This window comes from Anopheles arabiensis, chromosome 3, assembly GCF_016920715.1.
Source record: "Anopheles arabiensis isolate DONGOLA chromosome 3, AaraD3, whole genome shotgun sequence".
NCBI lineage: Eukaryota > Metazoa > Arthropoda > Insecta > Diptera > Culicidae > Anopheles > Anopheles arabiensis.
Genome location: NC_053518.1, coordinates 88,573,365 through 88,589,386, shown reverse-complemented (window position 1 = coordinate 88,589,386; position 16,022 = coordinate 88,573,365). Strand labels below are relative to the sequence as shown.

At 44.7% G+C, this 16,022-nt stretch overlaps 1 protein-coding gene and 1 long non-coding RNA gene across 2 annotated transcripts; one reads left to right on the top strand and one right to left on the bottom strand.

Annotated features, from left to right (window-relative positions):
* Nucleotides 1–207: 207 nt before the first annotated feature.
* On the bottom strand, nt 208–14,630 carry LOC120900163 (MAP kinase-activated protein kinase 2). The gene is made up of 7 exons (XM_040306810.1): nt 14,396–14,630; nt 7,005–7,144; nt 6,326–6,390; nt 3,692–3,974; nt 3,383–3,593; nt 3,170–3,295; nt 208–3,086 (listed from the first exon to the last, which is right to left on the bottom strand). The coding sequence occupies exons 1-7, from the start codon at nt 14,591–14,593 to the stop codon at nt 2,997–2,999; spliced, it is 1,113 nt and encodes a 370-aa protein (XP_040162744.1). The 5' UTR covers nt 14,594–14,630; the 3' UTR covers nt 208–2,996.
* On the top strand, nt 7,151–8,285 carry LOC120900164. The gene is made up of 3 exons (XR_005739155.1): nt 7,151–7,422; nt 7,484–7,763; nt 7,847–8,285. It is a non-coding gene; the product is annotated as an uncharacterized LOC120900164 (long non-coding RNA).
* Nucleotides 14,631–16,022: the final 1,392 nt, after the last annotated feature.

Genomic DNA, 16,022 nt, shown 5'->3' with positions numbered 1-16,022 from the left:
TGTTTTAAATTGAAGTTTGCTTTCTTTTATCCGTTTATTACTCGTTCACCAATAGCCAATAAGGGGGAGGGGGGATTTATGTGCTTTCGTTTAACAATTTAGGATTTTCTCTAAATTTAGAATCATACAATTCCACGGTACCTCCCATTCGACACCCAATACATTTTCACATAATATGCATTAATCGCGTTAATCATCGTCGTTTCTTTTTGCCTGTTTATTTTCCACTCTAAACATATTTTTATGCTTCTTTTCCTTCGTCCCCCCAAAAAAAAGTGTTGCCTTTGGACGAAACGTGTTTCTTTATTGTTTGTATTGTTTTCGTTGATTTTTCCCTTTTGGCGCTTAACATACTTATTTTTTTCTGCTTTTTTTAGTCCTTTTGTTTTGTTTTGTTTATTTGCATAACATTGTTATTGGATAACTGCTTCAATTGAACAACCTTTCGTTACGACGAGAAGTGTCTGGCTTTTTTTAATTAAATCACCAAGAACAAGGTGATTTGAGATGGGCAAGGCAAAAGGGAGGGAAGATAAAAGGGTAGAACGAACAGGAGCGATTTGGCGTTAGTAATGGGTTTTGTGTTGTGTGGTTGTGTTTGGTAGGATGCGCCTACAGAAGCATTGGCTCTATTACTTTGTTTGAAACTTTCGTTTTTTTCGTTGTTTTGTTGGGGTTTTGTTTGTTTGTTTGTTTGCTTGCTTGTTTTATTGTATTCGTTCACGTTTCTTGTAACATGACTTTAAGAAACACATTGACTTTCATGTAATTAGCTATATTTTTTTTTTATATTATTTCTTCCTTCTTGAAACAGCACCCTCCCCATTCAAGATACACTTAGACAAACACACACACACACACACACACCAAGCGTTTTAGAAACGCCCCAGAACGATAGCGTTAACGGGGTTTTCTTTCCCACACAACCGGCAAATGTATCACACACCACACGACCAAAAAAAAAAACAAAACAAAACAACTTCTACCCTAAAACGCTCTATGAAAGGTACAACTAATCTCTTGCTGTGAACAACATTCCGTCGTACGTCGTCCTACTTCCGTTGGCCTTAATTGAGTGGATTGTTTGCGTGAAGGTTGAGGTTTTTGGCTGAGGTAAACAACACTGTGGACAATTGTGGACTGGCACGGAATGTGTTTTTGTTACGCGTGGTGGCAAGGAATATGTAAGGAATATAAATATATCTGCTGTAAAGCGATCCTATCGGGGAAGTGTGGCTCCCGAGATTAACGAGAGATCATCGAGCAAAAGAACTAACTAGCCAGATGATGATGTTTTTCCCCTAAATGCAAACCGATGAGGAAAGCGATTAGTAAGATATTGTAGTTTATTAAACGTGAAAAAGTAAACGGGATAGGAGAAGATATAAATTGACAAATTTCATGTTTCATGTAGGACGTGATCGCCCTTGATGGCCCTTGGCAAACGTTGCAATTTGCCTTGTTGTAATATATTGAAAACATTTCTCTTCTTGCTTTCGTATCCCCCCCTCCGGGGAGGATGGTTTTGCAACGCGCCAGGGGTAAAGGTAGTTCGACATTTTGAGATTAAGTCTTTCCGTTTTGTTCGATTTGTTGCCCCTCATCTGTCGCTCTTGATGTTCGGTAAGACAAGGTCCTACTTTCCCTATATCTTTCTCCGTTTTGTGTTGATGGATGGATGGATGAAAATGGCCCGTCTTCCCTGGGTGGCCACAATACGATCGCGAGCACAACGCCAGGAGCATTTATTACTGATTATCGAGTGATTTTGTTAAGCCGATTTTGTATTTTTTTTTGTCTGTTTTTCCGTTTTTGTTGCCTTTAAACGCCAAAAAGCTTAAGCTAGAAATTGTTTTTTTTTTTAATGTTTTGTTTTCCTATTTATTTTCCCCTCCCAAAACACTGATTATTGTTTCCGATTTTTGTTTGTTTTTAGCATATACATATATTTTCGATTCCTGTACGCGTGGGCGATTTTTTCGTTTGTTTGTTTGTTTGTTTATCCTACCTCGCTTCGTCAATTCCTGCCCACCTTATCTTGTCTTGTCGCGGTTCTACGTATTTAATCTAGCGTTTAAAATGTGTGTGTGTGTGTTTTTTTTCTGTTCATTATCAAGCTATACATCTCTATCCGCATCGGGCAAAACTGTCTGCTATAGTGCGTTAATAACGGTCACGATTTGAAAAAATATATAGAACTTTTCTTCCTCATTCATTGTCCCCTCTCCAAATGCGTGGCAGTTTCCCACTGCATTATAACAGGGGCTCCATTTTAGCAACAAGAAGCTGAGAGGCATCAGCAGCAGCACCATTGTAAATATTTATACATTGTTTATATATATATCTCTATAAATGTGATGTATTGCGGTAACTGTACTGCGGCCAAATAGCGCGACCCCAGCTGGTGTACTCAACGGTAAGCAGCCGGTAACAGTGACGTAGCAGCAGTCAATTTGTGTCCGGTATGTAAAAAGGTTTGGGTTTTTCTTTTGCTGTTCTCGTTCCGTTCGTCTTTTCGATTGTTCCATTCCGTTAAAAAATAAAAAAAATAACCCAAATCCACTTGCTTGAGAGCGGAAACTCGCGCTAGAATCGCGAGTAGTGCCTTCAATCCACCGTCATAAGAATAAAATGATTTAAAAAAGCAACTGATTGTTTTCGTTAAAATGCTTAAACACTGATTAAATACTAGTCTTTTTTTCTAACTTTTCAGCAGAGTAAAATAGGGCGGGAAAATCGGCCCTTCCCCCTCGTACCGGGAAAAGGGAATGGGGACGACCCCGATGCGATGCACACCAGAATAATCGACCCGAAAAAGCGACGGCTGGCTTTTGCTGGCTGTCTGGCTGGCGGCACCGTCTCAGCGCCTACTTGCCCCCGCCGCTAACGAAAAACCAGCCCACGAGCAAACAAAAGGCGACCAGCGGGAAATAGTAGGCGACCGCAACGTGGGCCGCCACAGGAGGAGGATGCTGCGCCGTCCGGCCAGTCGCGCATTATTCTTTGGGGGCAGCCTTTTCTTCCACGCGCTTTCGCCGCTTGTTGAGCAGTGCATTGTTTGAGCTGTCCAGATTCTTGATGTGCATCTGTGAGGGGGGGAAAGGGGCAAAAAAGCGATTATTAATTCGATGTGTCATCCACAGTATGACTGTGTGTGTGTGTTTCGCACCTCATAATCGACCCGCATGTTGGCCAGCGAGCGGGTCATCTCTTCCTGCACCTCGGGCCAAATTTCTTCGCCCTCCTTCAGCATGCGCCCGGTGTGTAGCGGAGTTTGGGGCACCTCGGTGTAGCGCTGCAGAGTGAAGGGAGAGAAAAGGGGGGACAATTTTAAGTACATACGCACAAACGGAAACGCAACCCAGCCTACACCCCAGCTTACCCGAATCCAAGGGTTCATCATCACTTGCTCAATGGTGAGCCGCTTCTCCGGCTCCACGTTCAGCATATCCTTGATCAGGTCCTTGGCCGCCTGGCTAACCTTCTTCCACTCCGGGTTCGGGAAGTCGTACTGTCCGGTGCGGATGCGTGCTTTCATGCCGGGCGAGATAGCTAGCCCCTGGTTGCTGTAAAACGGAGGAAATCCGCACAACCTGTGGGGAAAATTAGATTGAACACCCGTCAACACCTCCGCTGCTTTTTCGCTCGCTCTCGCACGTCACAGCGCAAACAAAAACACACACACACTTACAGAATGTACATGATAACACCGAGCGACCAAATATCACAGCTCTTGTCGTACTTCTCCGGCCCCAGCACTTCCGGCGCGACGTAGTACGGCGTGTAGCAGGGCGTCTGCAGCGTGTCCTTGATGAACGTTTCCTTCGAGAAGCCAAAATCGGTCAGTTTTAGTATGGCGTTCGGGTGGGGCGACGTGTACAGCAGGTTTTCCGGCTTGAGATCACGGTGTGCGATGTTGGAATCGTGCAAGTACTTGACAGCGACACAGATTTCATGCATGACTTGGGCGGCCTCTAAACGGAAGTAATCAGGAGGGAGGGAAAGTTGGAAAGGGACATGTGTGTGTGTGTGTGTGCGATGCGTGTTTTTTTTGTTGTGGGTCGGGGGGAAAGGAAAATAGTAGATACACGAAGCACAAGACGTATGTTCACAACATGGAAGAGAAAGTAGAGAGAGAGAGAGAGAGAGAGAGAGAGAAGAGAAAGAGAAAAGTTGATATGGAAAAGAACAAGATAATGAAACAATAATGATATATCAAACTAATATAGTGCTAGATGGAATCATTTTTAATCGGTTGCACAAAATAGTTAAAGGAAAGTGGCATTGCTAATGCAAAAGCTGTCCCTACGGGAGACTTTCCGGGTGGTACACAACAAAGTCACGCCCGGGCGCCCATCGTGCAAGACAAAAACGAACAGAATCATGCGCAAGAAAGATAAAATGATAATGACATAGAGGTCTCTATTGCATCGAACAATTAAAGGGCAGCATGAATTGTTAAACTTTGGCAATAATTCACTACGATTGCGATACAAATACAACACGAGTACGCGTACGGTTTTGGCGCATGTTTACCGTGGTCATTAAATTGGCGAACTGCCTCTGTGAGGTGCTCCCAGGGCCAACCATCTCTGGGCTGGTAGACGGTATAAATCCTCGCACCTTACCCCCATTATGCATGGTGTGCGCTCTGTGGTGAAATACGATAAACAAACGACCGCCGGCAAGCAGTAAAGATTCATGGGGCTTAGTCATACACCGACGAGTACCGAGGAGTTCCTTTAAGCGACACATAATGCATGCAGCACAAAACAAAAATGGACACGATGATAGATCGGAATGGGAACGAGATAGGATGGGGGTGCGTTTACGCTTCACCCTTCGGTCGACGCGGATGCCCGGAAAACGTCATTCCGAACGTCACTAATGCGAACCATACCATATTGTGGTATTGCCTTATCTCTTGTTCAGCCATTCAGCAATAAAAAAAGCATGCCCAGAAGGGGAGTTAGAGCGTGGTGGTTGATGATACTATCATCTCGCCGTGGCGTTCTTCTGCAGAGCAACATCGAACGGCTTAACCGTGCGCTTGACCGCGCGGGATGATTAATTCTTTTGTGTTTGTAAACTGAGTGGATGACGTATGCCTTTTTTACTCCTTCTTTATGTGCTGACTTCTTTCAGGCAACTGGCATTGAAATTGGTGTTTAGCTGTTGACTCTTCATGAATAACATAGGTTCGCGCTGCTACGATTCATTATGTTCATGGTTGCAAGGAGAGTTCACACGTGCGTTTGATTATTGTGTGAACTTGGTTAAACGATGCAAATCTCGAGAGCACTGTTAATATGATGCATGTTTTTTTATGTGCGAGTAAAGCTTTTGAAACTCTATGGAATTTCGAGTCCAAACATCAACCATTTTACAAGACCAGATTTAGCATGCATTAACCAAAGATCTTAACAACATTGTTAAATGTAACAACACTATTTAACAATGTTGACTATTTCCGGCTTAATACAAAACACTCTCATAACAATTATCCAAATATTTTTTGAAATTTATGTATAACAAAAAAAACATATTCTGGGTGTTAGTCACGGGGCTAGAACTCAAGACGGGCATGTTGTTAAGTGCTGCGAGTTCACGACTGTACCCCAGGTCCCAGACCCAGGCATTTTCACCAATCTAAAGCTTTTTGTACTGGAATGCTACTACATACTTCTTTGCTTTTCATCTATCTTACAGGGTTTTCCAGGGATTCTCATTGTTGTATGACACTTCCTTGACTCCTTCCTATTGGGAGTGAACTTCATATGATGGAAATGGGACCCTATGGCACCCTTGTTGGACAGGCTACTTGGAAATTCCTATTGGATCTATCCAACAAGAGTGCTATAGAGTCCAATTCCCATTACATTAAGTTCATTTCAATTAAGAAAGAGTCAATAAAGCGCCCCACAGCTATGAGAACTCCTGGAAAACCCTGCATTGACTTCTGGGCAGTTTCCTTACGGGCAACGCGTTTGCCAAAGTTCTCATAAACGGAAATACAATCCGAAGGAGGCATCAAACCAAAAGACCCACAACTTGTAGAGCCCAGCACGTGCTTCACAAACGCAACGATCAGCCGCTAGAATCGCGTATTAGTGCGATCAATGTTAACAATCCACATCCATGCATCTCAGCGGAAACGGTTCGTTAGGAATGATCAGAAGGGTGTTTTTGATGAGGTATGATCGACACCGCCTAATCAAACCGCCCTGACAGTGAAAGCCATGCATTGAGTATCCATATGTTTTTAGGTGAGGTTAATAGCTTTTACTACGTAGACACTATTTGCTGCTTAGGCACTTTGTATTACCTCGTTCCGTGAAGGGGCCATCCTGTCTTTCTTGAATACGTTGGAATAGTTCGCCACCCTCCATGCTAAAATGAAACAAAAAATGTAGAAGAAAAAAAAACCGTTAATCATGTTATTAAAAAAAAACATTACATAATTTTAGAAATAGAACAATTTACAGCAGGTACAAAATATGAACCAATCGCTACAGTTCTTTGTAACCGTTTAATCCGCCAGTTTCCTAACACTAATCCATGCCTAAACGCTTCGTTCGCCAATGCTACGCTGCGCTGAACTGAAGAAAGGTGACTCAATACAAAACAGTGTAATTATCCTTCCCCCCGAATAGTTGTTGTGAAATCCAAGCTATATAAACTACACAAATTAGGAATGCATTCCACCCTACATTCACACGGGACCGAGGAAATTCCGATGGCCGATTGGCCCTGGCCACTGAGAGAAAGAGTAAGAGAGAGAGAGAGAGAGAGAGAGGGAGAGAGAGAGAGAGAGAGAGAGAGAGAGAGAGAGAGCGCGCGCCTAAACTTGCAGTTGGTTCTGCCAATCGGAATATTGATGACGGAATGCGCGGCTCTGGCCACTCACAATTGTGCTACTGCTTAATTATTCTCGCCTGATTTTGTTCTTTTTTTCGGTTCGGTTCCGATTGTTCGGTATGTACAGATTTGGACATTATTATTACCATTCCATAACGACGAGCAAGCATCGATTGCCGCCGTAGCTATTCTCGTACACATCGATGACATTTACAATGTTTCGGCATCCGCTCGCCCGCCAATGTAGCTCCACTTCGCGCCGGGCCTTGGCATTGTCGTGCAGTACCTGCGGATGGATGGATCGAGGGAGAAACAGGAAGAAAAAGAAGAAGAAAAAAACACACAAACATGTAGAATTAGTGAGCGTATGAGTAACAATAGAGCGGAGGCGCAAACACACCATCTCGTGCGGCGTTATTTCAGTGAACAGAGAGGATGCACAATTTACTGCGTTAAGGGTGTTTTGGCAAAGGGTGATGATGACAGCTTCCGGAAATTCAGTGTACCCCCCCGTCCTACCACAACAACCCCTATCAAACACCAACAATTTCGGTGTGTTGCGAGGTAAGCCGTGCTTTCATTCAATCCAACCACACACACAAACACTCGTCCATAACCCACGCAGGAAACAATTTCGCCGCCTCCTAGGCCGGAGACAGAGGCACAACGCGCTGTAAACACCTGACATCATCATTCCGACAGAGATGCGAAACCGCAGCATGCCGATTACCGTTGCGTACACACTGATGCAACAACAGAGCAATGAGGAAGGAAAGGAAATCGATCGAACGATTGCCGCCACTTGAGGGCCGGTAGCGGTGGTAAGGAAACTGTCAACCGTTCCAGGGCCGGCCCCAGCACACGGTCCTTACCAACTCCAAAAGCTTATGCTGCTGCCAGCGCGTGTGGGTGTCACGTTTTAATGAGCGTTAATTACAGCTGCTACACGGATGGTTAACCGGCTAAATGCTTTCCAATTACTTTACAGCCAACGTCGCGGGTGTACTGTGAAGCTGTGCGCCGTGCCAGTGGAACGAAACAGAAATCATAAAATTGGTAGTAATAAAATAGCTGCTGTAGGTCCAATATTGACGGAAGTACAAGTACGGGAAATAACACATACAGGACCACCCAAAGATGATTGACAGGAAAACAGTTACTAATTCTGGTGTAATTAGCAAGCTTATGTTTTTTTTCGGGTGAGGTTGTTATCATCATCCTCATGCAGCAGCGATCCGGCGCTACAGTGATGACCAGAAAAATAAAGACACAGCTAGTAATTATTGGGATTTTTTATTCAAAATGAACGGCCGTATGGCTTAAACGGGAAAAGAATCTACAAATAGTGTATCAGTGCCATTATCAAACTTTTCCAAATTATACTTTAATACATCCTAAATTGTTAAAACAAACAGACAGACAGACAAGAGGGGAAGAGAGAGAGAAAGGGATAGAGAGAGAGAGAGAGAAAGAGACAGAGAGAGAGAGATAGAGAGAGAGGAAGAGAGAGAGAAAGAGAGAGAGAAAGAGAGATGGAGAGAGAGATGGAGAGAGAGAGAAAGAGAGAGAGAGAGAAAGAGAAAGAGAAAGAGAAAGAGAGAATGAGAAAGAGAAACTTTAAAACTTTTTCTGTTTCTTATTAAACACATTGCTCTCCCATTATTAGAATCGAATTCTTGTTTTAGGTTTGTATAATAAGCATTATATGTAATGCTATTTATTTTTTAATGTTGACTTCATATTAGCTCTCGACGCCTTCAAAGAGCAATTGCGGACCCATAAACATTACCATATTACTCTAGCGTTACTACTACATTATTGTTGTATTGTATAGTCAAGCGCATTGGCATCATAACTTAATATTACCCTATATCTTAAATCTACCAATAAATAACCAAATACACCCAACCGTACATAAGCAACCAAATAATTACAAAAGATAACGCACAGTACAGTATACTTGGCTAAAAATGAGGCGCTTGATGCCAATCAAAACTATTGACCGCTCAGAAGTCGATAGGTGGGAAATGTTCTACAGACTACGTTATCGAAGGGATACATTTAATTAATTTGTTTTTTTTTTTTAATTTCTAGCTATATTAATATTTTACGACAAATGTTGCAAAATTATCCACTCATAAAGTACCATTTTTCTAGTAACAAAATTAAATGTAATGTTTTCTTTTTGCAGCAGGCACTGTACAGGGAGAAATAAAACTTCCCGTTTCTAAAATGCCCAGCCCTACCGCGCCCGGTTTCGATTAGCGCTGACCAATGGAAACAGATTAGCGTAAACCATCTAATCAGACGAGGGCATTTGATAAAAATAAAACAGAACACGCACGATTATGCAAACAAGCAACAGCACACGGTAAAGCTTTTTGGATGATCCGTTTAAGTTAAAGTTAAAGTGTGGTGGAAAATCCCATTGCTTTTTACATTCCATCGTGATGAACAAATCTAGATAGTTGAGGCACACAGCCACGAGCATGTGAACAACTTCACAAACTGGGGAAAAAGAGCATTAAAAGAACATAAACTGCATCAATACCAAGATGTCCATCAGCAACGAGATGCTAAAATATCGTGCATACATCATCACAAAACCGGTAATGATAAGAAGTGTCCGGCACACACACACACACACACTTTCCCCTCATTGCACTCATTTCCTCTCCCACATTGCTAGTAGTTGGCACTAATTTTACTATGATTTATCGCACCGTTTTTATATCATCAAACCGATAGAGCCAGACGTGTCGATGGCATGTACAACGGGCTGTACAGGAGCGTTGATAAACAGGAATATGGGGGGAGGGGGTAGCATGGGATGATGATAAAGGCGGGCTGAACATATTCACCCTTACACCGTCAAACTGACAAGACTTCCCTCGTCCAATGCGCATATCTAGCTTGAGGTGGTAAAGATAAGAAGGTGCCGCTCGTACACACCACTCTACCAGAGAGGCGCTCGCTGCTGCCGCAGTGTGGCGGCTGCCTCTCCCCACGGGTAAGGCATCGTGTCTTCTGGGTGGCATGCCGCACCACACACACACAGAGATGGCGAAATGGCAGCAGGTTTGCATAACTACGTACCCACAACGACGACAACCCGGACACCCACCGGACAGCTTCCTCCGCATTGGACAGCGCTGCTTGCTTGTTGCGCTGCTTGTCAGACCACATCATTTACGGCCCTGTTGCGTATTCCGGAGCAATGCATCATATCACAGTTCAGACAGTGAGAGCAGGCTTTTTTTGGCCGACTAAATTAGATGCGATTGGGTTTAAAGAAGGTGTTTTGACGGTTCTAACCGGCGCTGACCCTCCTCCCGACCTTTTGGTGCTACACATCAACACGCCCATCAACTTCCATTTTGCTCGCGGCAGTTTCTAATCGCGTGTGCATATAATTGTTATATCTGGGGGCCACCGCACAACAACCACGTATGGGACACGACAGTCAGAGACTGACACCAGGCCACACATTCAGCTGATTGATGTGTGTACAGGGCCAAAGTCAGTCATTTGGGTAAGGGTGTGTGGAGTGTCCGTAGAGAGCATTGCCTTCCGCAGTCATGCCAATTACGAATTGCGATTGCCTTTGCTGCTAGGTGCTAGCAGCAGTCCCGCGGCGAGGCCACACCGATTCCGAGTCGGTGTTGAAATGGAGAAGGTTTACACACCCGGCTGCAACATCGCTCACAAAACAGACACTTCTCTTTCTCTCTCTCTCTCTCTCTCCCCCTCTTGGTGACATTTGCACGCGGGGTGTGCTAATTAAACCGCCATCGGTGAGCCATCGTAGGACAATCACGAAATTATTACAGTAAATTTGCTTTGCTGCACACATCGCGTCAGGCGCCATTTGAAAACGAACCCTAACCGGTGCCCCAAATCCAAAATCGAGTACGTTACCATATTTCCCTAAATGCTGCCGGTATGTACCGAAACGATCACTTTTCTGGCCCCGATAACGCCTAAGCAGCTGGAGAAACCTTAGCAGTTTCCGGATGGAAACAGATTAAAAGGGTAATTGCGAAAGGCTAATGGCACATTACCCAGGCAACCTCCAACCGTATGGCCTGCAATGGTGCAGTCGTCGTCGCCACCATCATAGGAAGCCATGAGACGTGTTTCGAAGGGATAACACATTTCTCGCACGTCAGAGGGGGGGGGGGGGGGTTGTCGTCGATCGTGTGTGTGTGTGTGTGTGTGTGTGTGTTATGGCTCCTCTGCTATGGCAGCAAACAAATACCGCGAAAGCAATGAAGCGAAAGCGAAATCCCATTTGCATTTTATGTTTTGTGGCAGTGCACAAAGATAAAGAGATAAATTAGATTCTAAATATAGGGCCGCTGTCGCGCGGTAATTAAACTTTGAGTTCGGTTCTTTAAATAGCTGTTGTTTATGAGTTAATTATGGGAGAGGAAGTATTTTTATGTTCGATTGAACCCGAATTCCCGTTGAATGTACTCAGGTTTGGATGGCTCAATGTTTGGGACAATGTTGCAACATTACATGTTTGCTGAGCAAATAAGGTCCGGTTTAGCCCTGATATCAATCGGGAAGAATGAAATCTTGTATTGTAGCTTCAGGCTATAAAAAGAACCCTACTTTTCGAGTTATATAGTAATACGTTCTAATAGAATTACTAATTCCCATCATTCCCTCAATACGCTACCACTCTATTTACGGCTAAGCTATCCTATTATGCGGTGGCAAGGTTCCACATGCCACACAACCCAGGTTTAATCCTCCCAAATCAGTCAGCTAGTAACTGGTACCTTTCAAGTTACGTGGTAAAATAAGTGCCTTTTGTGTAAAGCTTGCATTATCGTCAGAATCTGAATGCCATGGAACAAAACAAAACAAAAAACCCGAGGAAGACTCCTCGAGACCATACTCATTCAAGGTTCGCCGGTCACGTCTACGGTTGGCTGGGGCCGTCGTCTGGTGTCATTGGAATGGAATGATACTGCAGATGGGATCTTATTGGCGAAGACATGTGCGTACCACAGCCGTACCAAACCAAATCCATTGTAAAGCTCGGCCCAATCACAGACTAATTTTACAACCTGCTCTTCCATCACATAATAATTCGAATAGCAGAGATTATTATCAACCTCTTTGTCGTTTATAATGCGTATTTTGTTTGGTTAAGATTGCGCCAAATATCTTGCCCGACATCTTCTTTTTACTTAAATTGTGATAAACTTTCTGTAGGATTCCAGTTTCGCTAGAAGAAGTTTGTTACTACAACAATACCTTATCCTAGGCTTTTCCAAAACTAACTGTCTTGTTTACGAATTGTCCAATCTAATAGGATTTAACCCAGGATTATAACCAATTGGATTGTTGGCTCTGCAGCAGATTAAGTATCTAGTGGTAGATTATAATTTATTATAATTCTAGCTGCAATTTCATCTTCCTTTTTTATTATTATTAGTTTTTAATTTTTGAAAATCTTTACAATTTTAATTCTTGTATAATGATTTGAACAGATTGTGGTGTATTTTTCAATTGTGGAATTGGAATTCGTATTCTTCTTTCTAGGCGCAACTTTCGTTGTCGACCTAGGCCTGCCTAAGCAGAATAGAGACTGTCTGCTATTCCCATAACAGGTTAGTAAGTCAGTAGTAGTGATGGGAAAAATGAAGGTTTTGTCGGAATCGATTCCGGCTAGCTCCGCAGTTTTCTGAAATCGATTCCAGATAGTAGGTCCGGAATCAGTTTCCGGAATCGATTCCGAAATCGGCTTCGGAATCGGAATTGACTCCGGAATTGGTTCCGGAGTCGACTCCAAAATCGGAATCGGCTCCAGAATTGATTCCGGAATCGGAATCGGTTCCGAAGTCGACTCCGGAATTGGCTCCAAAATTGATTCCGGTATCGGTTCCGGAATCGGGATCAGTTCCTGAATCGACTCCGGAATCGGCTCCGGAATCGGAATCGGTTCCGGAATCGAAGTCGGCTCTCGAATCGGAAATGGCTCATAAATTAGAATCGGCCACCAAACGGAGCCAGCTTCGGCATCGCCATAAAAATAGGCGTTTGGGTCCAATCATACTACGTATTGATAACCGCAAAAATCCAAATTTACTTGTAAAAGATCCATTCTCATGGAGATTCCCGGACTAATTTCGCTCCGGAGTCAACTCCGGAATCGGCTTCGGAGTCCACTCCGGAATCGGCTTCGGAGCCAACTCCGGAATCGGCTTTGGAGCCAACTCCGGAATCGGCTCCGGAATCGGCACCGGAATCGGCTACGGAATCGGCACCGGAATCGGCACCGGAATCGGCTCCGGAATTGACTACGAAATCGACTCCGGAATCGGCTCCGGAATCGGCTCCAGAATCGGCTCCGGAATCGGCTCCGAAATCGACTCCGTAATCGGCTCCGGAATCGGAATCGATTCTAGCATCGGAATTGGCTCCGGAATTGATTCCGAACACGGAATCGGAATCGGGTAGGTCCGATTCCGAGCTCCCACCACTAGTCAGTAGCACGTATGGGAAGTGCTCGGTCCATACGAGACTAGAACCTATGACGGGCATCCAAATAGTTCCCATCATTTGTCAAACGAATTAAATATTATTGTGATGTTCCCTTCATTTACAACAACGAGCTAGCTATACCAACGCATCAAGCTTTGCCAGGGGCTGGAGTCTGGTCCATATTGTATGGATTGAAACAGACATGCCGGCACCTAGAAGACATTTGGGCTGTCCTCCGGGATGCCCAAGTTGAGGGAGCAAGATGACATGGAGATGTCCACCATTAAGGCCGGAATAGCGGATTGGCAGACGCAGGTGTAAGACCTTGAGTATCGGATCCGGATACTTCTGAGACGGGCCAAGATCGCATAGCAATTGTAATACCAGATAAGTAAGCAACGTATTTCCTTCTTTTGACGAACGATTGTAGTAAAGAGCATGACTGATATCTCTCTTCTATGCTCTGACCGTTTCGTATAAAAAATAGCTAAAATAGATATCTGACTTCTATCCTCCTCTCCGGAATTAAACTTCCTATTTCCAACCTAAACCCCATTCCGAGAACTCAAACCAGATGCGGTTTAACAATATCAGCGCCTTATCATCGAACCTGTGTGTTAGATAACGCAAGATCTCCTATCAATCGTACGCAGCAGATAAAACGCAATCGAACCGCGTCGCGTCAACAGTCACCTGGGGCAGAGACCGTTGTTCGTGGTTACGTGCGCAGAGCGAAAAGCAAACATTGAGCAAAAAAATAGAGACACTTTTTTCCTAAGCAATACAACATCACCGCCACAACACCAGGTGTGTCATTGTTATTACCATAAACGCACCGAAACCGCGTCAATCGATCGGGCGGTACGGGGGTTTCCCCTTTCTTTTCCAAACCGCGCGACAACATAACGCGAGCCCTTACGCGACATCCCTTCAAGTACATCCACTGAGACGGCTGTAGAAATTGCAAATCAATTCGAAACGGAGGAACCAATGTGGCATTTCCTTGCCCTACACTCCCGCGCGCGCGTCGTCCACTTACCTTGAGGGCATACTTTTGGCCGGTGGACTTGCTCGTGCACTGCACCACCTTGCCGTTGATGCCGAGCCCGAGCACCGTGTTGGAGATGTCGTAGTCGTCCGTGATCGGCGTCATCTTCGGTTGTCGCGGCATGGCCATCTGCTGCTGCTGTTGCTGCGTCGGCAGCTGCTGTACCGGAATCGGTTTCATCGCGTACATCACGCTGACGCGGTGGGGGGGGGGGGGGGATGTGACGCACGCTGGGCACTTCCGGTTTGCTGCACTGGGCGCTAGGGCGCTGCGTTATGGGTTTGCGGTTGTGTGCCCAGCCCAGACAGACACGAGACGGCACGGAAACTTTCGACACAAACAAAAATGCACTCACAAACACACACTCACACACCCGTACACACGTACAAAACGGACCTTCACTAATGTGCACTATCACATGCAAAATTGTGTCTGACTGACTTTGTTTACTTCGGAACTTTCTCTCCGTCCTGCCTGTCTGTCTCCCTTCCCAATGCGGATGACGAATTCGAGGCCTACTTTTCACGATTTAGCGATCCCCGGCCGATCAACACAACACAACTGGCAGGAGCTGGGTCAGCGACAGTGAGAAGGCGCTTTGTGCGCTCGCGTTTGAATCACTGCTGGTGGGTCGTAGGGTGGCACCACATGGCATTGAAGTGCACACACGCACACACACATGTACGGCTGTCGGCAGGTACTGGGCCGATGGAAAACATACGTGCAGTGCACGCAATTATATAACAAATCACGAAAGATGGCACACACAACACACGCAGCACAACGCGAGTAATACTACTAACCACAAGAGCCAATCCGGACACTTCCCACGCCACTTCAACGCATCGTATGCTAAGGGTGGAGGGGGGATTGGAGCAAGGGACGTACTGACACGACTGTGAAGCAACGACGACGACACAATAGAAAACTCCGACTGCAAATCTCACACTGGGAATGTCACACAAAAACACACAAATACAAACACGCACTTTTTCGGGTACCAGTTTTTGTTCGATAGTTCTTTCCCGCTGGGTACTTTCTTCTAATTTCGCTTCACCGCTTCACCAGTGCAGGAGCGGACGCGGTGAAATCCTTTTGTCATTGTGTCATCAACGCAAATAACCGAGCAGCTCCAACCAGCGATCAACAATACCACACACCACAGCGCGTGCTGCTGTTTTTCGTTCGTGTCGTGTGATTAGTGATGGGCAAAATGGGCCTGCAGTCGGAATGGGTTTGTTCCGAATCCAGCTCCTTTCAGATTCGAAACCGGAACAACTCCGACGTTAGCAGTGGGGTTTGGGCTCAGCTCACGTTTGATTGTTAGCTTCCAGAAATTAGTTGGATTAAATCAATTTGATTTGAGCTATTCAACTATGTATTGAACGTTGCTCAAAATTGAAATTTGAGCAGAACTGAAAAAAATGGTTTGAAAAATGTTAGGAATGTAATGCCAACTAAGAATGGGTACTAAGTAGAAATTCTTAGTAAATAGTTGAATGAATCCAAACATGTTAGGATAGTAAACAAGAAATCACCCGGTATTTACCATATCATCTTTATCATCAAAAATCTGAACACAACTAGAAACCCATGGGAAACCTCAGCATACGGTATT

Coding starts and splice junctions, on each gene's coding strand:
- LOC120900163 (XM_040306810.1), bottom strand. CDS start 14,593: ATGTACGCGATGAAACCGATTCCGGTACAGCAGCTGCCGACGCAGCAA. Junction 3,975..6,325: donor TGGCCCCTTCACGGAACGAG/GTAATACAAAGT, acceptor ACTTCCGTTTAG/AGGCCGCCCAAGTCATGCAT. Junction 3,296..3,382: donor TGATGAACCCTTGGATTCGG/GTAAGCTGGGGT, acceptor TTCACTCTGCAG/CGCTACACCGAGGTGCCCCA.